General features: G+C 44.5%; 1 protein-coding gene across 26 annotated transcripts in view; it reads left to right on the top strand.

The window, feature by feature from the left end:
• LRP8 (LDL receptor related protein 8) overlaps positions 1-17,795 on the top strand; it is a 79,008-nt gene extending 61,213 nt beyond the window's left edge. For 15 of the 26 annotated variants that reach the window (XM_036845293.1, XM_036845295.1, XM_036845279.1 and 12 more), the window contains 10 exons: positions 1,703-1,821; positions 2,398-2,537; positions 3,959-4,100; positions 5,404-5,556; positions 6,429-6,653; positions 6,933-7,097; positions 8,676-8,744; positions 12,668-12,840; positions 13,780-13,956; positions 16,159-17,795. In XM_036845293.1, the coding sequence (XP_036701188.1) occupies positions 1,703-1,821; positions 2,398-2,537; positions 3,959-4,100; positions 5,404-5,556; positions 6,429-6,653; positions 6,933-7,097; positions 8,676-8,744; positions 12,668-12,840; positions 13,780-13,956; positions 16,159-16,197 (1,402 nt within the window). In that variant the 3' untranslated portion in view covers positions 16,198-17,795. Of the gene's footprint in view, positions 1-1,702; positions 1,822-2,397; positions 2,538-3,958; positions 4,101-5,403; positions 5,557-6,428; positions 6,654-6,932; positions 7,098-8,675; positions 8,745-12,667; positions 12,841-13,779; positions 13,957-16,158 lie in introns of those variants that run through there. The other 11 variants (XM_036845305.1, XM_036845286.1, XM_036845302.1 and 8 more) reach the window with 5 other exon arrangements.
• The last annotated feature ends 5,934 nt before the right edge of the window (positions 17,796-23,729 follow it).

Genomic DNA, 23,729 nt, shown 5'->3' with positions numbered 1-23,729 from the left:
TAGGGCATTAGCCAGCTGGAGGCACCTTTGTAGGGGGGAGTTAGGGGAATAAACATCCTGACCTCAGTCTCTCCCCTTCCCCCTCCGATATTTTGCTGAATACAACTGGAAGCCAGACGGCTAGGGAGCCCAGCCCATTGATTTGGTTCCCACGTGCGCCAGCCTTTTGGTATACGGAGCAGAATGGCGATGGGATTCAAAGTGGCAAATGGAAGGGATCCAGAACAACCAGCCCCCTAGCCTGGAGCCAGCCTTGGCTTGACACCAGGTTTCAGCAGAGGCATTTTGGGGAGGATTAAGCACGCGGGCTTTAGAGTCCAACTTAATTTGAACTTAAATTTGAAGCCTGGCCTTACTACTTATTCACAACGTGGTCTTAGGGAAGTCAGCCTCTCTGAGCCACAGTTTACTCATCTGTAAAATGGGACTAATAATTATACCCTCCTGGGGTAATTGTGAGGCTACTTCGTTCAACAAATAGTAAATAAGGCCTATATGCCACACACGAGCTACCTGCCAGGTACAAAATGAGGAGTAAGGCAGATGAGGAGCCTGCCCTCAGTGGAGCGTATAGACTAGTGGGGAAAACAGACAGTAAACAAATATGCCACACACCCGCATGCATACGTAAATAACCGATGGTGTGAGCGCGCTGGAAGGAAAAAAACAGGGTGTTTTAAGAGTCAATAACAGGGAGGACCTATTTACATTGAGGGTTGGAGGAAGGTTCTCCACTGAAAAGACGTTCTAAATGGCAAACAAGTGGGGGCAAAGGCTCTGAGAAGGCCTTGGTGCCCTGAAGGATCTAAGAGAAGCCCTGGGGGCGGGTGTGGAGTTTGTAAGGGAACTGGGCAGTGGTGGCAGGAGAGACAGCCAGAGAGGTAGGCAGGGACCTAGTCATGCAGAGCCCTGTCGGATGTGGTAAGGATTTGGGACCTGATTTTAAGGTCAATAGGAGAAACCATCATAAAGTTTAAAAACTGGAGAGTAATAGATCTTAAAAGTTATCACAAGGAAAAAAAATTGTAGCTATGGGTGGTGCTGGAGGTTAACTAGCTTCTTGTGGTGCTCATTTTGCAACATCAAATCATTATGTTGTACACCTGAAACTAGTGTTATATGTCAATTATATCTCAATTTAAAAAAACAGGATAATGACAACTTATTTCCATTTTTAGAAGCTCATTTTGCCTGCTCTGTAGGGATTGGATTAGAGGGGCAGTGATTACTACATTTGTAAGTACATGAGATGAGGCCACTCACCTAGTAAATACTCAATAAATGTTCAAGAAAAAAGAGAGAGAAGCCCTGGACAGAGTTCTAGCTGTGTGACCCTGGCTAGGTCATCGGCTTTCTCCTCTGTCAACCAGGAAAGTAAGAGGGTTGACAGGGCACTTCCCTTCCTGCTCTGGCACGCTAGGGCTGTAGCTGGAGCTGCTGAAGTGGGAGAGATAGGCTGACAGGTTGTTCAGCCGAGGTCAGGTAGACTCGGGGAATACAGGCTTCTCCAGGCACTCAGATAAGGCGAAGACCAACACGCCTGCCAGCGCTAAGGTTTGATGGTTCCCATGAACTTCAGAGGTCTTTCCAGTCCCCGCTAAGCATAATCTTCAATATTCAGAGGGCCATCGAGCCCTTGTGACCCACACCACCCCAATCATGTCCCCTGACAAGAAGCCCATTTGGTTCTTCTCTCTTCCAGGTTCGTGTATTGGTCTGACTGGGGGTACAAGGCTAAGATCGAGAAGTCTGGGCTCAACGGTATGCACCGGCAGACACTGGTGTCAGACGGTATTGAGTGGCCCAACGGAATCACCCTGGGTGAGCCCTGCCCTCCCTGGTTGGGGGGGCCTGTCCTAGCGCCTGGTGCTGACCACTGCCTGGAGCTCCATGGGTCTTGTTTCTGTGGCCCCTTTTTTTTTTTTTTAATTAATTAATTTATTTATTTATTTATTTATTTTTGGCTGTGTTGGGTCTTTGTTTCTGTGCGAGGGCTTTCTCTAGTTGTGACAAGCGGGGGCCACTCTTCATCGCGGCGCGTGGGCCTCTCACTATCGTGGCCTCTCTTGTTGCGGAGCACAGGCTCCAGACGCACAGGCTCAGTAGTTGTGGCTCACGGGCCTAGTTGCTCCGCGGCATGTGGGATCTTCCCAGACCAGGGCTCGAACCCATGTCCCCTGCATTGGCAGGCAGATTCTCAACCACTGCACCACCAGGGAAGCCCTCTGTGTCCCCTTACAGTACCAGTGCCTGTGTTTCCCGATGGTTGCCCTGGGCTGGCCTCCTTCTGAGGCCTGGCCTGGAGATGCAGGCAGGGAAGGGGCACAGAGGAGCAGAAATACGGGCTGTGGTCCCAGGCTCACAACCCAATCCCCTTGTCCCTTTTTCCTCCTCAAGATTTGCTGAACCAGCGCTTGTACTGGGTAGACTCCAAGCTGCACCAGCTGTCCAGCATTGACTTCAGCGGAGGCAACAGGAAGATGCTGATTTCCTCCCCTGACTTCCTGAGCCACCCTTTCGGGATAGCTGTGTTTGAGGTGAGCTCCGTGAGGGGAGGCATGGCCCCATCAGGAAGCTGAAGCCTAGGAAAGGCTGTTCAAATAGGACAACTCCCTGAGACTCGTCCAAGTGGAAACAAAGGGACAGGGAAGCTGACTGGCTTGTTTGTACACAATATGTGAGCTGTCTGCAAACAGAGGCTATGCAGCCCATTGTCCACCTGGCAGCCTTTCCTGTGCTTCCTCCCCAAGGCCCCTCCCTCAGAGCACTTCTCACAGGTAAGTTGCTAGACCAGGTACCCTCAGCACCCAGCACTGTACCCACGTATACAGAAGGTACCCCAATAAAGAAAGGGAAAAGGAATACACATTTCCTTAGTTTCATTTACTACTGCAAATGGCCTGAGAGATGCTATTCAATTCAGCACACTCTCACTGACCTTTGCTGGACCCTGGGGTCATAGAAGTGAATCAGACATCATCCCAGTCCTCAAGAAGCTCACAGGAGGGTGAAGAGTCAAGACCCTCCTGTGTTCTGACCCTAACAACCTTTCTCCTTGGGGAATGAGGAAGCCGGAAGCGACCAAGTTCTCGCACACCCATACCTCTTCCCCAAAACTAACTCTGCCACCAAGGGGAGGGAAAGCAAGGGGACAGTGGCCTGTGGTGGGCATTGGCAATATTTGCTTGGAGCGACATCACCCAGCACAGCTCTGAAATTGTGGGCAAAGCTCCAGCTCCCAAGTCCAGCCTCTGCTTCAAAAGACAGGTGTGTTCAGACACATGTGTTTGTGCTTGTGCGTATATGTGGCATGTATGTGTATGTGCCTGTGTATACATAAATGCGTCTGTTTAAAAATGTGCATTCCTGTATGTGCTAGTGCTTGTGAGTGTAAATATGCATACCAGTACTTAGACAAGTTCATTTTAGGTACAAGTGTGCCTTTGGGTGTGTAGATGTGCATGTGGGTATGTGTCTAGATCTGTACATGAGGCTGCACGGTTGTACCTATAAATGCGGATTTGCCTACAGATGCACATTTAGGCTCGTATGGACTAACCATTGGATGTGTATGCGTGTATACCCAGAGGCTGTAGGAGGCCCCATAGGGATAGTTCTCACTAGATCATACATCCTCTCCAATCTTGGTCCCAGGCCCTAGTAATGGTAACAGCTACAGAGACCCAACCTTGGTTTCTGCTGAACTCCAGGAAGCAGGCCTAGCTCAGCGTTAATGAGCAGCCTTCAGGCCAAAGCACTGAATAACCCTCTGAGACAGAAGGGAACCAGAGCATATGCCACAGATCAGAGCTGAGAGTCCCACTATGAATCTGTGGACAAGAGAGTTCAGGGGAGATGCCAGAGCAGTTCTTGTGACTATGGTTTGAGGCTGAGCCCTCAGGCTGAGGTCATGGGTTTAAGCTCTAGGCTTCCCATCCTCTGTATTTGTACCCCACAGGACAAGGTGTTCTGGACAGACCTGGAGAATGAGGCCATTTTCAGTGCAAATCGGCTCAATGGCCTGGAAATCTCCATCCTAGCTGAGAACCTCAATAACCCACATGACATTGTCATCTTCCATGAGCTGAAGCAGCCAAGAGGTGAGCCTTCCCCGGTCCCAAGTCCACTGCCCACATCCTCTCCTTCTAGTAGGCAGGCTGTATTCACATTCATGTCACGTCTCAGCATCCCCAGAAGTAGTGGCAACAGTCCCTCTCATTGGTGGACTGCCTTGCTGTCACATATTTTATTTCATTTTGCCTCAAGCTCTTGGTGAACTAAGGCTGGGTAGAAATAAATAAATATACAAATGTCCCACTTTTGCCAGTCTTACAAAGTATGGATTTTACTGTTCTCATTCAACAGCTGAGGAAACTGTAGCTCATAGAGGTAAAATAACATTAGCAGGTGGTAGAGCTAAAGCCTAAACTTAGGCCTGTCTGATTCCAGAGCTCCTTCTGCCATAAAGGAACACATTGCTTCTCATTTGCTGTTTGTTCGTACTTTGCAGTGGTATAAAGTAACGTATCCTAGGGCCATCAGTAAGTCAGCTTGCTGGTTGGCAACAGACGCCAGGAATCCTACAATTAGGTTGTCCCTTCCTCTGTCACTAGAATGTACTCATTCTAACTGTAATGGGAAGGGTGAAGGTGGGAAAGCAAAAAGGGGTAAGGAGATAAGGTTGGTGCCTGATTCTAGATTAGAAATTTAAATAAGAAAGAGATAGGGCATGTGGCATAGGGAGGAAAAAACATGGACTTTGGAGTCCAACAGACCTCAATTTTAATTGTCTCCAAAATTACTAGAGGTATAGCTTTGACAAGTTTGTTCTCTTTGAGCCACAGTCTTTTATCTGTTAACCTGGGCATAACACCCCCCCTCCGAGTTGTCATCAGCATTAAATGAAAGTGTGGGAATGGACTTGAGGACACGGGGAGGGGGAAGGGTAAGCTGGGACGAAGGGAGAGAGTGGCATGGACATATAGACACTACCAAATGTAAAATAGATAGCTAGTGGGAAGCAGCTTCATAGCACAGGGAGATCAGCTTGGTGCTTTGTGACCACCTAGAGGGATGGGATAGGGTGGGAGGGAGGGAGACGCAAGAGGGAAGAGATATGGGGACATATGTATATGTATAGCTGATTCACTTTGTTATAAAGCAGAAACTAACACACCATTGTAAAGCAATTATACTCCAATAAAGATGTTAAAAAAAAAAAAAAGGAAGAAAGAGTAGGGATAAAACAGCAGGTACAGTGACGGAAGGTGCCCAGTAAAAGTAGTAGAGAAAGCGTTTTGATTTAGCTGAGTGGGAAGGGCCTCGTACGTGGGGGAGGGAGAGCCTGGCACGTCCCGTCTGTGCCCCAGTACTCTCTCTCCCCATCTCTCTCTGTGCCATTAGCTGCAGATGCCTGCGAGCTGAGTGCCCAGCCCAATGGAGGCTGTGAGTACCTGTGCCTTCCTGCTCCTCAGATCTCCAGCCACTCCCCCAAGTACACCTGTGCCTGTCCTGACACAATGCGACTGGGCCCTGACATGAAGAGGTGCTACCGAGGTGAGCAGAGCTACTGGGAGGGATGGCCCCCGGCAATGCCAGACCCCACCTGCTGAAATTTTCCTTGACTTCTGAAAAACCATGAGCGCCTGGTCTTCCTCCATCTTCTCTGGCTATTTGTTGCCTTTGTAGGCTCCTCTTCTGTACCTACCTTGAATGCTGGTGTCCCGTAGGGTCCCTCCAAGGCTTTCTCTTCTCACTCCCAAGAAAAATGCACATATACGTACAGCATTTTAAATTCAGTTTCAGGGGGATCAGGGATCCCTTGAAGACCTCAAATTAAGAAACCTTGATCCCCATGGCTTTGATTACTATTTATATGCAGGTGACTATGATCTTGCCCGTTTCTCACCCAGAACTTAACACACTATCTAGCAGCCCTTTTGTGATATGACTGAGACTAACAGTTAATACTTCAACCATATAAATTTATATCCATCCTCCAGTCTTGATGAAGGCACGAGGCCTTTTGTTTGAGCATAAGTCTGCTGCAGCATTCGTTATTTCCAGCTTCAATTGTTTAAAGTGGAGTGAGAATTTGAACCTAATAGTGTACCAGTATACATACAAACTCCTTCTAGATTTATATAATTTCCACTTCTCCCAGTCTTTTATCGTGGTCTTGCCCACACCTAATTCTACGGCATTGTCTTAATGACTCATCTTTATCAAATCGAAATGCAGTATAAACACAGACAAGATGCTTGGCATTCAGCTAAAGTAAAAATCATAGCCCATTCAGTAGGATTAGGGAAGGAGTTTGAGCTGAGCCATGAGGATGAGTTCATAAGTATACTTCATCGAGGCAATAATTTAGGCACTAAAACAGCAAAATTCTTTGTCCAGTGACCTTCATGATATTTCCCCCGCAGCACCTCAGTCTACCTCAACTACGACGTTAGCCTCCACCACAACGAGGACAGTAGCCGACACCACCAGAGCCCCTGGGACCACCGTCCGCAGCCCTGCCTACCAGAACCACAGCACAGAGACACCAAGCCTGGCAGCAGCGGTCCCAAGCTCAGTTAGTGTTCCCAGGGCTCCCAGCATCAGCCCGTCTACCCCACGCCCTGCAACCAGCAACCACTCCCAGCACTGTAAGGAACTGAGTTCTGCCTTCTTTCATGACACGGGCGGGTCCTATAGGGAAGCCAGGAAGGGGGGATCTGTGGGAAGAAGTGGTCATACCCGAGCTAAATACTGGCTGTCTACAAGGAGGAAGCAGCGGGAGGAAGAGTGCCAACCCGCAATTTAGGAGTCACAGGTGCTCCTACCTTACAGAGGGTCTTGAGAGAAGCTACTTCCTATCTCTGAGCCTCAGTTTCCTCACCTACAAAGTAGGATAATAATAACCCTTCCCCTACCTGCTTCGCAAGGTTGCCATGAGAGACAGAGGCATCCGTGTAAACAGAAATGCTCACGCACACAGCCTCTGCTGACTCTGATAGTGTGTCTTTGTCACACGTTACTGACGTGGATGAGGGAGCATCCCTCAGATTTGGAAGCTTCAAGTGCCCTGGTCTCAGTTCTCAGCACTCTCGGTAGGTTCCCCATATAGTAATATCCATAACTATGGTCTGTTAGTGCCTCTCTGCAAACCCTGGGATGAAAATAATTAAGTTCACCACTTATTAAATCATCGGGAGCATTAATTGTCACTGCTAGAAATGTTCTATCTCATTAACCAGCAAATACCTTTTAAATTGAGTTACCTGCTAGGGGGAGTTCATTTAAGAGAATAAACTATCTTTTAAATTTTTTCCCATATGTGCATGGCCCAGAAACTAAGCAGCATGGTAGCACCTTAATAATCAGGCCCATCTTGCCAATAGGAGCTGGATTTTCAGAGTTGAGCGCTTACCCCGAAGTTCGGAGAGGCAGGTGGGTCGCGTGTGAAGTCCAGTTCCTTTCACTCGGGCCGAACCTCCGACCAGGGGGTCTCCCCACTGGCTTCATCACACTCTAGGCTTTAATATCACTGTCCTGTGTTTGCTTGGGACCCGGAGGGAGAGGAGAACGGCATCTCCACAGTAAACTTTGTAAGCAGTGCAGCTCTTTTCTCCCCTTAATAATTAGGTTCCCTTGGAGTAACTTGGAGAAACAGACACACTGAGAGGATAGCATTTGGGCTGTTGCCGGGAGACAATCATCTCCTCTCTTGGAGCAAATGATAGCTCCTCTTCACACCTCAGAGGGCTGTCATGAGGATCCAAGGGAAAACTGCTTTTTAAACTAAAAAGTTCTGTACACATGTTATAATGAAGATGAGTGTAAGAGAATGAAAAAGATGGCACAACCTACTTTTAAAAATATATAGTACAATTTCCAAGCACTTTTCAGTTTAGAAAGTGCTTTTATCTACCCTATTCAGGCCTCACAACAACCCCTACCCCACTCCCTGGCCTCTCTGAACTAGGCAAGGCTGTGCCAGGCACTGTGCTAAGTAAGCATTTTACATGAATTATCTCATTTAATCTTCACAATATCCCTAGGAAGTAGGTGTATAATTATCCCCATTTTAAAGATAAAGAAATATAATATTTATAATATATAACAACTTGCCCAAGGTCACAGAAGTAGTAAGTAGTAGAGCCAGGATTTGAACCCTAGAAGTCTGACCCAGGAGCCTGTGCTCTGGATTCCACTATGCTATACTGTGTCTCATTTTAATTACTCATTAAAAATAAACTGATGATGCAGATGGACAGACAGACCACCAGAAATAAGAGAGACAAAACAACAGATACTGGCTGAAAAAGGCAATTGCCCCAGGTAGTCAGCAGCATAAAGACCTAAGGGCTCAGCCCCGAGCTTCCTACCACCCAAATACTGTGGAAAGGGTAAAGGATTTAGGTCACAAATCCTGGGTTTGAATCCCAGCTCTGCCACTTCTCTGTGAGTCCCCAAAACCCCAAGAAGACTCAGTTTCCTCATCTGTGAAATGGAGATGACCTCTGTCCTGATAAGATCTGGAAAGACTAAATTATTAAGCAGTAGCCAGGATCATCATTTTGGAACGGGGGCAAGAAGCAGTTGGGTTGTTTTTACTGCTTGAGGCCAGCAAGGACCTGGGACTCACAGTGATGGAGCATCGTTCTGCAAATGTTTGTGTTTTGCAGATGGGAATGAAAGTGGCAAGATGGGCTCAACAGTCACTGCTGCTGTCATTGGGATCATTGTGCCTATGGGTGAGTGTGGCCCCAAGTCACTGGTGAGAAAAGAGAGACCCTGCCCAGGGTCTGGGTAAAAGCACTAGAAGAATAGAGCACTTAGCACACGGACCTCTCTCATTGACTTTTTCTGCCCTGGCCGCCTTCCTGCTCACCTCCCAGTCCTGATTTAGTTTGGTTTCTTAGCTTGGCACACAAGGCTCTTCAGGACCTGGCCCCAGACAACTATCCACATATTTCCCCCACTACCCCTAGCTGATACTCTACACACCAGCCATGTGAAGCCAAACTGTAGGCTCCATGGGGACAGGTCTGGTGTGTCTCTTGCTCGCCACTCTCCCCAGCTCCTAGCAGTGTCTGGCACATGGGAGGAAATAAAGTATTTGTCAAATTAATGAGTAGAAAAAACATACATTTAAAAAAATTCGTAGAGCTGCTTGCCATTCCTTTAATAGATCGTGCTATCTTGCTTTCTTTCTGTTTCATTTTCAACAAACATTTATCAAGCAGCTATGATGTACCAGATTCTGTGATAAGGGGAGGGAAGGTGATTAAAAATAAGTAAGACATGGTTCTTGTCCTCCAAAAGTTTATAGACTTGTTGGAGAGACACACATAACACAGGTAATTTGATACTGACATGGTAAGTCCTAAAATGAAGCCATATGCAGTTCAGTAGAAGTGCTGAGGAGGCACTTATCTTGGAATTGGGAGAGAAGGGAAGCGGACAGCAGAGGGTTCCTAGTGGAAAAGTTATTTGAGCCAAATCAGCCAAGTGAAGAAGGATCAAGAGCAACCCAAGCAAGTGAAGACAGCATGGGTAAAGCCAGGAATGGGAAATGGCACGGGAGGGCGGGAGTGGGGTGGATTTGGAATATGGCCAGAATATAACATTTGGTTAAACCTCACAGAGAGCCATGTGGGCTGATTCATTCTCTCTTACCCTGATATTCACTTAGTATCCTGCACATCCTATCTCTCATACCAGTCTCTTCTCTTGGTCGGATCTTTGAATTGCGATTGTCCATTCATCGGTTTATCTCCCTTACTTGCCCATGTGTAGTACCTCAAGGATAAGGACTTGGCCCTTTTATCCTAAGAATCCCCAATATGGTGGTGAGTTAGCGAGTGAATGTTTTAAAAACTTCAACACCATCCAAGGGACTGTGCGAGGTGCCAAGGATCCAGGGAAGAAAACGATAAAAGACTTTAAGAGCTTTCACTTTTTAATCAGACTTAATCATAAAAAAGGTGATACAAGAGAGGTGTTAAGACATATTATAAGGTGCTATAATAGAGACCCGATGCTCTGTGGAGGAGAGGGAGTGGCACTTCTAAAGAAGGTGGCATTTGAATTGGCCTTGAAAGGCTTTATTAGTAAAGATGATGGTGAGACTATTCCAGGCTCATTTTGAGTAGAGTGGAAAATACTCAGCATTGTTCAGTGAAAGAGAAATCAGCTCCTCTCCTGCCATACTCTGCTCCATAGAAGGGCATGTGTAGGCTGTTTCCCTGATGTAACTGCCCTAATAGAATCATTATTTTAAATTTCTGCTAATCTGAGGGGTGAAAGATGCATATTCTTTCCCTGATATTTCCCTGGGAGGCAGAGTATCTTTTCACAAGCGTATTGGCCATTTACATTTCATCCTTTATGAATTGCCTATTCACAGTCTTTTCTTATTTTTCTATTGGTTCCTTGTCTTATTCTTACTTATTTGTAGAAATATTTATACATAATTAATGTTAAACCTTTGTAATATATGTTACAAATCATTTCTCCCATCCTGCCACTTGATTTTTAAAATCTGTTTATGGTCTCTTTTGCCATGCATAAATTAAAAATTTTTAAGTATCAGATCTGTTAATATCCTACATTATCACTTCTGGGCTTTGTGTCTTGCTTAGGAAGGTCTGCCTCATTCTAAATTATTAAAATATCTCTCTTTATATTTTTCTACTATTTTAAGCATTTTTTAGTATTCAATTATTAATCCCTTTGGAATTTAGAATGCAGCAAGAGGTAGAGATTTAAGTATTTTTTTCTGCATGCTTGTCTAGTTTTCACAAGACCATTACTGAATAGTCCATCTTTTCCTTCTGACTTGAATTGTCATCTTTATTGTAAACTATATGCCTATACATACTTTGATCTGCTTTTAGGCTGTTTATTCTCCACCAATTCCTATATACTATTCCTATACACTCGAAACACAACTTTATGATATATTTTAATGTCTAATAGGGTATTATTATTCTTGGAACATTTTCTTAGCTATTTTTATTCAATTTCTCTTCTAAGTGAACTTTAGAATCATCTTGTTAATTCTATAAAACTTATGATGGAACCTTATGCCTTGGGTATATAAATTGATGTGGAGAGAATTTACAATTTTACAACATTGAACCTTCCCATCGAGGAACATGACATATCTCTCTATTTGAGCCTTCTTTTATGGCCTTCAGTAGAATTGTATAGGTCACATAGGACTTGTACATTCCTTACTGGGTTATCCCAAGTATTATAGTTTTTTGTTGGGCTATTACGAATGTGTTCTTATTCCATCCATTTTCTAATTGGTTATTGCTGATTAATAAGAAAGCTATTGATTTTTTTATGTTGATTCTTTTTTTTTTTAATTTTTTAAATTTATTATTTATTTATTATTTTTATTTTTGGCTGTGTTGGGTCTTCGTTTCTGTGTGAGGGCTTTCTCCAGTTGCGGCGAGTGGGGGCCACTCTTCATCGCGGTGCGCGGGCCTCTCACTATCGCGGCCTCTCTTGTTGCGGAGCACAGGCTCCAGACGCTCAGGCTCAGTAGTTGTGGCGCACGGGCCCAGTTGCTCCGCGGCATGTGGGATCTTCCCAGACCAGGGCTCGAACCCGTGTCCCCTGCATTGGCAGGCAGATTCTCAACCACTGCGCCACCAGGGAAGCCCCCTATGTTGATTCTTGATGAACTAAAATCGTTTCTAATAGTTTTTCATATGCTTTTCTAAGATTTTCCAAGCATACAATATCTGTTAATGACAGTTTGATTTCTCCCTTTCCCATGTGTGCCCTTCAATTCTTTATTCGGTCTTACTGCATAGCTAGATCTCTGGGACAACAAATTCTAGCAGCGATAACAGGCATCCTTGCCCTGTTCTTATCTTTATGTATATCAATTATTATTGATTATTATAATCTTACCAAAGTATTGTAGAAACCCCCTCTATAGCATCCTGGATAGCTATCACCCAGCCTCCACTTGAATGCGCAGGGTGACTGCTTACTATCTTGTGAAGCTGCTTGCCCCATTTTCTCGCGGCTCTATCTGAGAAATTCCTCCTTTACTCATTAATATATCCATTGATTTAAACTCAGAGCCTGTGTTTCCCTGCTGTGTCCCCTTCTAGAGATGCTCCTCTTCTTGCAGAGCCCCAGCTTTGGAAAGAAGCACCCCACCCCACCCTCCACCCTCCAATTTTGGGAGAGAATGGTTTCTTAGAGAAATCCAGGGAAGTAGCAGTATTAGGGCAAGAGTGTGGTGAAGAAATTCACTCACTCACTCAGCATGTTACTGAGCACCTACTCGCTACTGGGTACTGGGCACAGTGAGAGAAAGAAGGCGCGGTCCTTGCCTTCAAAGAGCTCAGTCTAGTTGGGGGTACACATATATAAAGTACAACACTGTAGTCTGGGAACACACATGAGGGAACAACTGACTGTACCATGAGAGGTTGAGAAAGACTTCACATTTGAGCTGGATCTTGAAGGATGAGTAGTTAATGAACGAAGAGCTAGAAGAAGGGCTTCCCAGCAGCAGAAAAAGAATATGCAGAAACAGAGCCTGGGAACAAGGGGCAGTCAAGTTGGAGAGGTGGCGAGAAATGCACTGATGTCTGGGCAATGGGCTGGAGCCTGCTGGAGATCCACTGTAACGTGTCTCTTCCTCCAGTGGTTATAGCCCTGCTGTGCATGAGTGGCTACCTGATCTGGAGAAACTGGAAGCGGAAGAACACCAAAAGCATGAATTTCGACAACCCTGTATACAGGAAAACGACAGAAGAAGAGGATGAGGATGAGCTCCACATAGGGAGGGCTGCTCAGATTGGCCATGTCTATCCAGCAGTAAGTGTTCCTTGCTGGAAGAATTCCTTCCTTCCTTTCCTCCCTTCTTCCTTCCCTCCCTTCCTCCCTTCTTTCCCTCCCTCCCTCCCTCCTTCCCTCCTTCAGACATTTATCAAGAACCTACCATGTGCCAGGCACTGTTCTAGGCCCTGGGGACACAGGAATGCTGGGGTAGGTGGTTGGGATAGAAGGGTATCAGGACCACCTTGTACCTAGAGGCTCTCCTGGAGTAAAGAGGCCTGTCTTTGTGCTGAATACATTTTCAGAACCTTTGGCCTAGAAAGGCAACTGTGGCCATTCAGTTCAAATGCATTCATTTCAGTGAACAATGTATACCAGTTATGTGCCAAGTACCACATAAGATACCAAGTGTTCAAAAGTAAAGAAGGGATGTACTTGCTCCCAGGGAGCTGGTGGGGGAGTTAGAGAGTCACTGGCTATTGAACAGCTGTGTGCTGAGTGCCATGGTGGAAGCTCAAGGGTCCCCTCTTCTAGGAAGCTTTCCCTGGTTTCTCTGTTCTCTCACCACCTCTCTCCAGCACAGCACCTGTCACACTATAGTCTACTTGTCTTTTTACTCATTGGTCTCCCCGCTAGACCGTGAGCTCCTTGAGGGCAGGATTGTCTGATTAATGTTTCCCTGGTGCCTAGCACAGCATATTTGGCTCCCAGTAAGTATTTGTTGAACCAATGCTATGGAAACATCAACAAAGGTGACAGAAGAACTGTGTCCTTGGAAGATTCATAGCAGTCTTCCACGTAGAGAAGGAGGAAAGTGGCATTCCAGAAAGAAGCATGTGCAAAGGCTGAGAGGCACAACAGGGCGTGGCTTGTTGGGGGATCAAGGACCACAGAGTGGCTGGAGCAGATGTCATGGTTGTATAGCAGAGTCGGGGCTGGGTGTGACCTCATAGGTCATCCAGTCCATCCCCCTGTCAGGCGATCAGCAGCTTTGATCACCCACTGTGGGCAGAGCCCTGTCTTGGGGAGACCAGAGAAATGGAAGACCCAGCCCCTGCCCTCAAGGAGCTTTTTGTCTTGCCGGGGGAACCAAGGTCACAGCTGCACCAACTCCCGAAGAACCCTCTTTCCGAGCTGCCTGTCGTCAAGTGCAAGGTAGGGCAGTGCCACTCTGAGTCTGAGGGGCTGATGAGTGAGGGCATGAACCAGGCAGGTGCAGTCAATCCTAGAAGGCTTTCTGGTTCTAGAAGGCTGCAAACTGTGAGCTGGGTGTCGGGGCAAAGGAAAGATGGGTTAGTTGCAGACCAAGGAAATGGCATGTGGAAGAAATGACTGAGTACGGGTTAGGACAGACAGAATTGCCGCTGAAGCTAATTGTTCATGAAGGGGAGACGTGGGAAATGAGGTCGAGCAAGTGAGGAGCATTAGCAGATGGCCTTGAGGATCCTTAACCTTGGCCAATCCAAGCAGACAGTTGCTTAACCAGTTTTTAAAGATCAGAGGGGGCACAGTGGAAGAAATGTTGAGCTTGGGGTGGAGATGACTCCCAGTTTCACTATTCCACAGCTCTGTGATCTCAGTCCCTTCTTTCTGATTACTTTTATTTGTAAAATGGGAATAATAACCCCCATTCTCTCTGCTGCCTAAGTTTATAAAGTTCAAGTGAGATAGCACATGTGAGAGTGCTTTGTGAGTTATAAAGCACTCTGCACATGTAAAGTGTCATTGTTTCCAGAGAAGGAAACAACCACTCAGGAGGAGCTCTTCCGGATGAATCTAAGGCCTGAAGAATAAGCTCCTGCCAACTGCAGAGAAATAGAGTAGGAGAGTGAGGAAATTGACATTTAGTAAGAACCTACTGTGTATCAGACACTACTCAGTGTTTTACATGTATTTTCTTGTTTAGTCTTTACAGGAACCTATATACTTGATATTATTAGCGCATTTTGCAGATGAGGAAACTGAGACTCAGAGAAATTGAATAACTTACCTAGGATCACAACTAGGAAGTGCTAGAACCAGGATTCAAACTCCTATCTGTATGTACACAAAAGCCCTTCTCAGGTAGCTCCACCATCACTGCTGGGACCTGACTTTGGCCTAGAGATCTATCTTGAGGAGAGTGGGAGGGTCACAGACTAGAAAAAGATAGTCTAGTGGAGCAAGGCCGTGACATTCATGCAAAACCACAAATAATCCAAAGATGATTTGAAAGGCAGTGGAGTTACTTTTTATTGTTTATAGAATGTTCAGAGATGGAAAATGCTAGTCTGGTTCTATCTTATGCTGGTGAGGTTGCTTTAGAATACTCTGGACCCCATGTGTGTTAGGTACTACATTAAGCACTCTACATACATAATCCCATTTGATTTCCCAACAACCCTATGAGGTAGGTCCTATTATTACTCCCATTTAACATGATGAAACCGAGGCTCAGAGAGGTGAAGTGGTTAGCTCAAATTCGTATAGCTATGAGAAAGATCTTGAAACAATGGGGTCTATCCAAGGAGGGTATCCAGGAAATGGAAGAATGGGACACAGCATTATATCAGGACCAGGTGGGGGAAGCTAGATGTGTAGCCTGGAGAAGAAAACACTCAGAAGGAAGGGAAGGGACCACAAACACTGAAAATTTCAAGGGTTGTCTGTGTAGAACTCTCTGAGTCTAAGAGAATCAGGGAACATCGGAAGATATAAAGGAGCAGATTTCATGACAATATAGGAAAGAATTTAAGTCCACTGTCCGCAATGGAATAGACTGGCTCAAGGGTTAGTGGGCTTACCATCTAGTGGTCAGCCATTTGTGGCAGAGGGAAGTCTAGTGTCTAATGACTAGAAAGCTGGGGTGAGGGAAAGAGGGATTAAACTTAATTGATCTCCGCTGCCTTCCAATTCTGTATAATTAGTTGGGAGGGGTGCAGCCAGTTACCTTCCTGATTGTGATTAGCATGCTAGAGACAAGTAGCTAATGGCCTGGGATCAAACATTTGCCAAAGCTAACCCACTGAAGTTGAGCAAACCTAAAATCCTGTAAGGGAGGATGGAGAAAGTTTGGATCTCTGCAGCCCTCCTCTTTACAGAGGCAGAACAAAATAATGAAAAATATTTCTGGATTCATACAGATCTGGGTTCAAATTGAGTTCACCCGCTTGCTATATGATCCAGGACAAATGCTGTTTAAGCTCGTTGAGTCTCCGTTTTCTCATCTGTAAAATAAATATGACAAACCTGTCTTCTGAGGTAGCTTGAAGAATATGTGAGCTACTGCCTATAAAGTAATAGAATTTCTGGTATCTTGTGATCCAATAAATAGCTCCAATGGGTCTAATGATGATTTCTTTGCTCTGTCTCCCCCAGCGAGTGGCATTAAGCCTTGAAGATGATGGACTGCCCTGAGGATGGGACCACTCCCTTCGTGCCTCATGGAATTCAGTCCCATGCACTACACCCTGGATGGTGTATGCCTGGATGGAAGGGTTTCTGTACATGAGTCTGTGTGTCTGTGTGTGTGTGTGCGTGTGTAATTTTTTTTAATTTATATTGCGGAAAGGTAACCACAAAGTTATGATGAACTGCAAACATCCAAAGGATGTGAGAGTTTTTATACGTATAATGTTTTATACACTTTTTAACTGGTTGCACTACCCATGAGGAATTCATGGAATAGCTACTGCTGAGTGACTAACATGATGTACATAACCAAATGGGGCCGATGGTACAGTAGCTTACTCACCATTTAAAAATTATATTTACAGAGGGTATTTGGTTTTGGGGGGCTTTTTTAGGTTTCAGAGTTTTGTTTTTTTGTAAATAGAATGATTATGCTTTGTGGCTATCCATCATCATAAGTAAAAAAAAGAAAACACTTCAAATCCCTCTCCCATTTAGATTATTTATTAACATATCTCAAAAGTAAGATTAGTTCTATAAGTAATTTAGAGAGGTGAGAGTATTTATTTTTGGTATGATTGGCCTACCACCCGGACTCTGTGTGCATTTATGTTTATGTGTGTATGTGAGTGAGAAAGAAAAATCTGTAGAGAAGAGGCACACCTATGGCTGTTGTTCAGATACGTAATGATAAATATATTTTAAAACAGTCCACAAGAAGGGTTATCTGTAGTTTTCAGAGAAGCCTTTGGAAATTTGGACCAGAAAAGAGATACCATGGTTTGTGCAAACATGCAGTGGGGAGAGGTAGATCTTTTCTGCCTCTGGCTGTTCCTGGGATTCCAATCAGTCAGGAAAAGCCCCTCAGCTCACCCGTGGCTACTGTGGTTCTTACCTGGGCTTTCTCTTCTGTGGCTAAAGCCAGTGTACAGACTTCACACAGTACCCAAAGTTGCCGCGAGCGCAGGTGAGAACATGCCTGAACCTCGGCTACTCCTTGTTTTAAAGTTCAGCATTTCAAGTAACTTCATTTTCCTTTAGGACACTTGGGTTGAATTCACTGTTTCCTCTGAAGCACACTGAGGGTGCCATCCTTACTTATAGAGAGCTAAATGGAGAAGTTTCTTGAACAGCCCAAGTTTACTGTTGGGACTGGCTCAGGCACTGACCTCTGAGTATGCTATGGGTTGAGGATAAGGATGGAGGAATAGGTTTTGTTACATCTCTACTTCTCCCTTCCCCTTACTCTCTACCATTTCCTTTAGGTGGAGGAAACAAGTTAAAGTGATACATAGGTTTGTTGCCATCGTGTGTTCACATAGATGAAACTAATATTTGGCTTAAATTAGAAAAAGTGGCCAAACCTAAAGTCCTGTTTGAGGGGGAAACGGCGTACACAATACGACAGTATATTGGATATATATGTTCACACAGGGATTTGGTTTACTGCTTTGTAAATAAAAGGAGAAACTCTGGGTATATGTATAGATTTTTTTTTCATTGTGGACACTTACTTTGCTTTTCCTGGGCCTTGGGGGAGGCAGGGAGAAGTGCACTTTTCTTTTTGTGGGGTCTACCATTGAAAAGATAATCCTACAGTCCCAGAAGGAATTCAGTCCCCGTTGGCTCCTATCCAAGGTGTGGTCTTAACTCTGCTGTTCTGCCACTTAACTCCCACTGGACAACCAGGGATAATGTGTGACATGGAAGTGTTTGGTTTAAATAGGAGCAGAGGACATGTATCTAACCTTAACATACCTGGAACTTGACACTTTTAAGCAAATTCCTCCCCTTCTACTCCCCAGCTGCCCCCAACTCTGTGAAGCTTGGATGTCTCACCAGCTTGATACCCTCTGAATTTCCAGGCAGACGTTCTGGGGTTCTGTCACCCTGTTCCTAGGACCTTCCTCTACATCACTCATGGTCTCCTGTCTTCTGAGAAAATAACTGTATTCTGGAGCCTGGGCACTAAGCTTTGCATAAGCAAGCAGTTTCTTCATGATATACCTGTGTTGATAGTCCTGAAACATTCATTGAGAGGGTACATGCAATTGACCTTGAATGACCAAAACCAAACAGAATTTTAAGAACAGGTGGCCAACTCCTACAGAGCTTAATCACTTACTACTATTCTTTCAAGAATGGAAAGTAAAATTATTTTTGACTGAAGAAAAATCATGAAAGTGAAAAACACTGAAATTTACACAAAACAAGCAACTTTTTCTGTAACCTGCCTCCAAAGAAATAGAATTTCCTGGGGAAATGATAATAGTGACTAATGCAGTTTCTAAACTTTTAGTCAGATCCTGTCCTTCACAGAAAAAAATAATGAATAGGGTCAGTGATTCAGCCTGAGATCTCAAAATGATGATGAAACACAACTTTCTAAGAGACATCCATGTTTCCTGAATATGCTACAACTGCAGTTTGGAAGAGGCAGTTACGGAAGCAACCTACAAAAAACTGTGGAATACTCATGTGTTGGATGGCAGTAAATAAGATGAAATCTGAGGAGTCAGGTTCATCCTTCTCTATTCTTGGATGCATTTTGAGGTACAGTTGCACTTCTGTTGCCTTTTGCCCCTGCGTCATCATATACCTACAGCCAATAATGCATCACAGAGTCATTGGACTATAGAGCTGGAAGGAAGCTTAGAGATAAGGCCTGAAGGGCAGAAAATTTATCAGACATTTTTTTATGTGTGTAAAAGAAACTAGTCCCAGCCCTTTTCCTCGCTTTCCTTTTCCAGGAGACTACTTTGGGCTGCCCGAACATTGTATCAAACCTGCTACCTATCTTATGGCCTATCTTTCTGGTGGAATTTTGAAAGCACTGGCAGAAATATTCTTCCAGAAATGGGGAAAACTAAAATTTTATTTATTTACTCTTGATAGCATGATTACATATAAAACAGATTGAGGTAAACTGTAACCTCAGAATGAGATCGTATTTAAATGTATAGCAATAAGTACTTTTCATCCCTCCAGTTCTGTGTGATTGCAATATGTATATTCATCCACTGAAACCATTTGCTAGGTACCAAGTAAGTGCCAGGTACTGCAGATGTACAGGTCAGTCAAATGCTTTCTGTCCTGACAGAACTCACAGTAGCAATTAGAGGAAGACATGTGGAAACAAAAAAAAAAGGAATAGATATTTTTTTGGGTACTATTAGTTTACAAAGGTGTAAGAATGGGGTCAAGAAAGGCATTGTAGGAAAAGTGGCCCTAAGCTAAGTCTTAGAAATTAAGTAGGGGTGTCCAGGCTGCTTCAGGCAGAGGACACACTGAGCTAAGACACAGAAGCATGAAACAGCATGGGGATCTTAAAACTGCATGTAATTCATTGTAATGAGCAAAAGGCTCAAGGGAGACTTAGCAAGAAATGAGGCTGGATGGAAAGAGAGGTTCAATGTAAGCACTTTATAGAATACTTCTATTTAATTTCTGATTCAATTAATGAAACATTTCTTGGTCATTTACTGTGTATAAGGCACCAAGTGCATCATGGAAAATTGATCAGAATGTGTTGCCAGCACTTTGCAGACATGACAGTCTTCACTCTCAAGCTTTCCTGTGGCCAAAGGGAAACAGTGACTGCTTTTCACATATTTGAGTTGAAGTTTTTTGATACGGTCAACGAAGACTGATAGAAGGGCAGTGGGATTTTCACAGAAGGATTCCATGTTGTCAAGAGCCTCTGGGATTTTCTCAACGGTGAAAAAGAAAACTGGAAATTTTGAAGATGTGGGGTCTGCAGAGGGGACCCCAAGCACTGTCCAGTCGGGTGCTAGGGGGAATGGGGAGAGAGCACAGGAATGTGAGCCTCTCTACCCCACTCCCTCACTCCTGCTATACACTCATCATTTCACAAAATATAAATGAGTTATCAGTTAAATGCTTCAGAGTAAATAATTTCTTTTCCCGGCAATGCATGAAGATAGAGTATCAGAATCTTCTCACACTATTTTTAGGGTATTGGGGATTTTCACGATATGGAGAACTTAGAAGTGGAGAAATTACAGCTTCAAATTTTCAGTTAATGTAAGAAATCAGGAAGCTTTGTTCATTCAGGCTATGCACCATGTGCATAGTCAAGAATCAGCAGAAATCCTCTGCATTTGCAAACACTTTGTGCTATAAAAAGTAATTTTAAAAAGCCACCTGTATATGTATATATATATTTAAAGACATGAAGGTTTTGATACTTTTTTACAAAAATTACAACAGAAAACAAATATCTGTACAAACCATGTGTTTTAAAATAGCATTTTGTTCTATACAAGCTGTTGTTGATGTGGGGTGAGCTCCTGGTTTGCAAACTCCATCACATTGTGCACAAATGAACATTCCTTGTTTGTCTTCCTCCGAACACCCCCAAGTGACCATATTTGATGTAACAGGCATGTTAGAATGTTGGGTCACACTAACCATTTATGCTTTTTTGTCTTGTCCTTCTGAGTTCCGTTAGCTTCTGTACTCAGTCCCCTTTGCAGTCTGGTTTCTCTTCCAGAGGCAAAGGGTGGTGTGCTGCATCTCACTAGTTGTACCAACATCATCTTGGTGAACTAAAAACCAAATGTGGACATTTGTAAAATCAGTGCACTGTTTCTAGAGAGAGATTAAATTCATTTTTTTAAAATCTGAAAGTACTGTGATGCTTTAATGAGGGGGGGAGTGAATGATATTGTGAGAGAAAGACTATCAATATTATAATTCCCATTTTAGAGGTGAGAAATATGAGTGAAGAAACTGCCCAGAGTCAATAGTTATGTTTAGTGCCCCCAAAGTATGTGTAGCACATGTGGTGTTCTCTGCCTCGATTTTCCTTTTCTGCCTCTTCATCTGGCTAACTCCTATTTGTCCTTGAGTACTCTCCTTAGGAAGCCTTCTCTATTCTCTCAGACTCAGACCTAACTCATAGGGTTACGTAATTCTGTGCTTCCACAACAAATTTTTCCATTTGTATCCCAATATTTTCGCTCTGCCTCTAACTCCCATGCCAATGAGGTTGCTTTTACCAAGGTCACCCAGGACTTCCTTGATTATAAACCTTGTAAATATTTTCAGTCCTTATCTTCCTTGACCTGGAAGCAGTATGTAACACTGTTGGCACTCCTGTCTTGAAATACTTATTTTGGCTTACATTGACACCATACTCCTGGTTTTTCCCCTACCTCTCTGGCTACATCTTAATCTCCTTGCCTATGAGTTTCATACTTCTAATCTTTCCATTTTCCAATCCAGTCTACAACCAACCAGAGTGATCTTTCTAGAATGCAATAGGTCATGTCACCACCACCTCTTTCCACTTTCCTGCCTAAAGCCCTTCATCCATTTTCCTTCCATTTAAATCCAGTCGCCTTGGGTTTTAGCCCAAACTCCTTAATATGGGTTGTAAGGCCCTTCATGATTTGTCTTCTACCCCTTCTCCAACCTCATTATTATATTCACAATCTTATTCTGTATTCTAACCACACAGTTCTGGGCCTTCTGTCTGGAACATTTTCTTCAGGAAGACTTCCCTTAGACCCCCTAGACTGGATTAGGAGCTACTCCATGTGTTTCCATAGTATTCTGTGCTTCCCCTATTTGTAAATTTTATCCCTACATTATAATTGCTTGTATGTTCCTTGATTGCCTCCTCTGTAAGCTCTATAAAGGTATGTCTTGTTCACCACTGTATTCCCAGCACATGACACATAGTAGATGCTCAGTAAATTATGCTAACTTCAGGCACATCAGACACATAGACCATGCTTTTTCAGCTATACTATGTGGCCTCATACCCCAAAACCTGAAATCACCTTACAGCCTGATTGGAGTCGGGTGTCCTTTAAATTTTCTCAGCACTTTTGATATTTGCCATATCTGCAGATGCCCAGATTCATCAATTACGTTATAATTTTTTATAATTTCACTCTTGGAAAATAACCTTATGGTAATTACCCAATGTCTCTAAATACTTAACTCCAACTACCACCTCAAGAGTGTCATGAGGATTCGAAGAACAAGCACTTGTAAACAGACTCAGCCTAGGGGTTGACATTTATTAGGTGCCTAATACACAGTGGATCCCTTCTCTTTTTTATACAAGTCCCTTGTTACCACCCACATCCACTGGTTTTTTTTAAATAAGATGCCTTATAGTAATTTACAGTTTACAAAGTATTTTCCAATTTCCAAGACATTGTTTCTTATCCATACAACAGTTCTGCCAGATGTATAACATTATGCTCATTTTAAAGATAAGAAACCTGAGGTCCAAAAAATTCAATCAGTTCACCTTTGGTCACAGTGAATCACTGTCACACAAGGGACTATTTTAATACAAATCTCCAGTGACTTTCCCCCCCCCCATCACACCCACTCTACACTCTGCTACCAATTCTTTTTCAGGGAAAAAAGTAGTAATGGCAAGACTGGGAATGAGAATCAGAGACCACTAGCCCAAATACAGAACAGTGTAGTTAACAGGCGCCAAGAATGATGCCATTTTGGCATTGTCTCTAGATCCAACTCCATTTTCCCCTCTGGCTGGAACTTAGATGAACTACAGCCGGCTTCTACTAATTAGGAGTTTTGTTGCCCTTGGCCTAAGCAAGGAGGAAAATTTTTCCATAGCCAGAAAGCCTTCACAGAGGTCAACCACTTTGGCCTGAAAAGACAAGAGCCTCTCGGGCAGTAATTCTCAATCCTGACTCAACCGGGGAGCTCTGCAAAACAAAACAAAACAAAACAAAACAAAACGATACCGACACACAGGTCCACTGTAGATTTTGGTTGAATTGGTTTGGGGTAGGGCCCAAGCACCAGTATTTTTTTAGGTGCTCCAAGGCGATCCGATTGCGCAGGCCGGGCTGAGAATCACTGCTGAGTAGGCTGTGCTGGGGAGTGGGAGATCAAATATTCAACTTAAGTCCTATTCACAGCACCTTATCTAGAGACCCGTGAGGTAGAAAGGGAAAGGAAGAAATAAAAGGTAGAAAGAGAGAAAATGGGGGATAAGTGCGGCCGAGTTAGCTGTAGGGAAATGAAAAGCTCCACTGTGGATTCAGGGAAAGCGTCGCTGAGGATTTCTAGAACTAATCCTTAAACAGGCAGAGTTCAGTCGGAGCTTGCGTTAGACGCATTCACCGTGGTGCGCTGCGTTCTCCCTTGAGGTCTCCCTTTAACCCTATTTTACTGATGAGACGACCTAGGTCCAGAGACGGTGAAGGGCCTTTTCCAACTCACACAGTCGGGTGTCCCAAATGGAGGTGGAGTCTGGGGGGACGCAGGATTCCGGGTGTTAAGCCCGAGGTCAGGCAACGCGGCCTCCAGACCCCCGCCCCCCGCCGCGGGGCCCAGAAGTCCACGGACGGCTTCCGCCCTCAAGCCCAGGAGAAGGCAGGTCGACCAGCCTCAGGCCCTTCACGCCTCGGGCTGAGCCGGCAAGGCTGCACAGACCCCGCCTCCGGGGGAATGGAGCTTCATTCGGCCGGGAGGGGCGCAGCCGCCTTGTCCCACCTCCGGGTGGACGGGGTAGGGACCGGGTC

Source organism: Balaenoptera musculus, chromosome 1, assembly GCF_009873245.2.
Source record: "Balaenoptera musculus isolate JJ_BM4_2016_0621 chromosome 1, mBalMus1.pri.v3, whole genome shotgun sequence".
NCBI lineage: Eukaryota > Metazoa > Chordata > Mammalia > Artiodactyla > Balaenopteridae > Balaenoptera > Balaenoptera musculus.
Note: the sequence above shows the minus strand (reverse complement) of the source record. Positions and strands in the feature narration are given on the sequence as shown.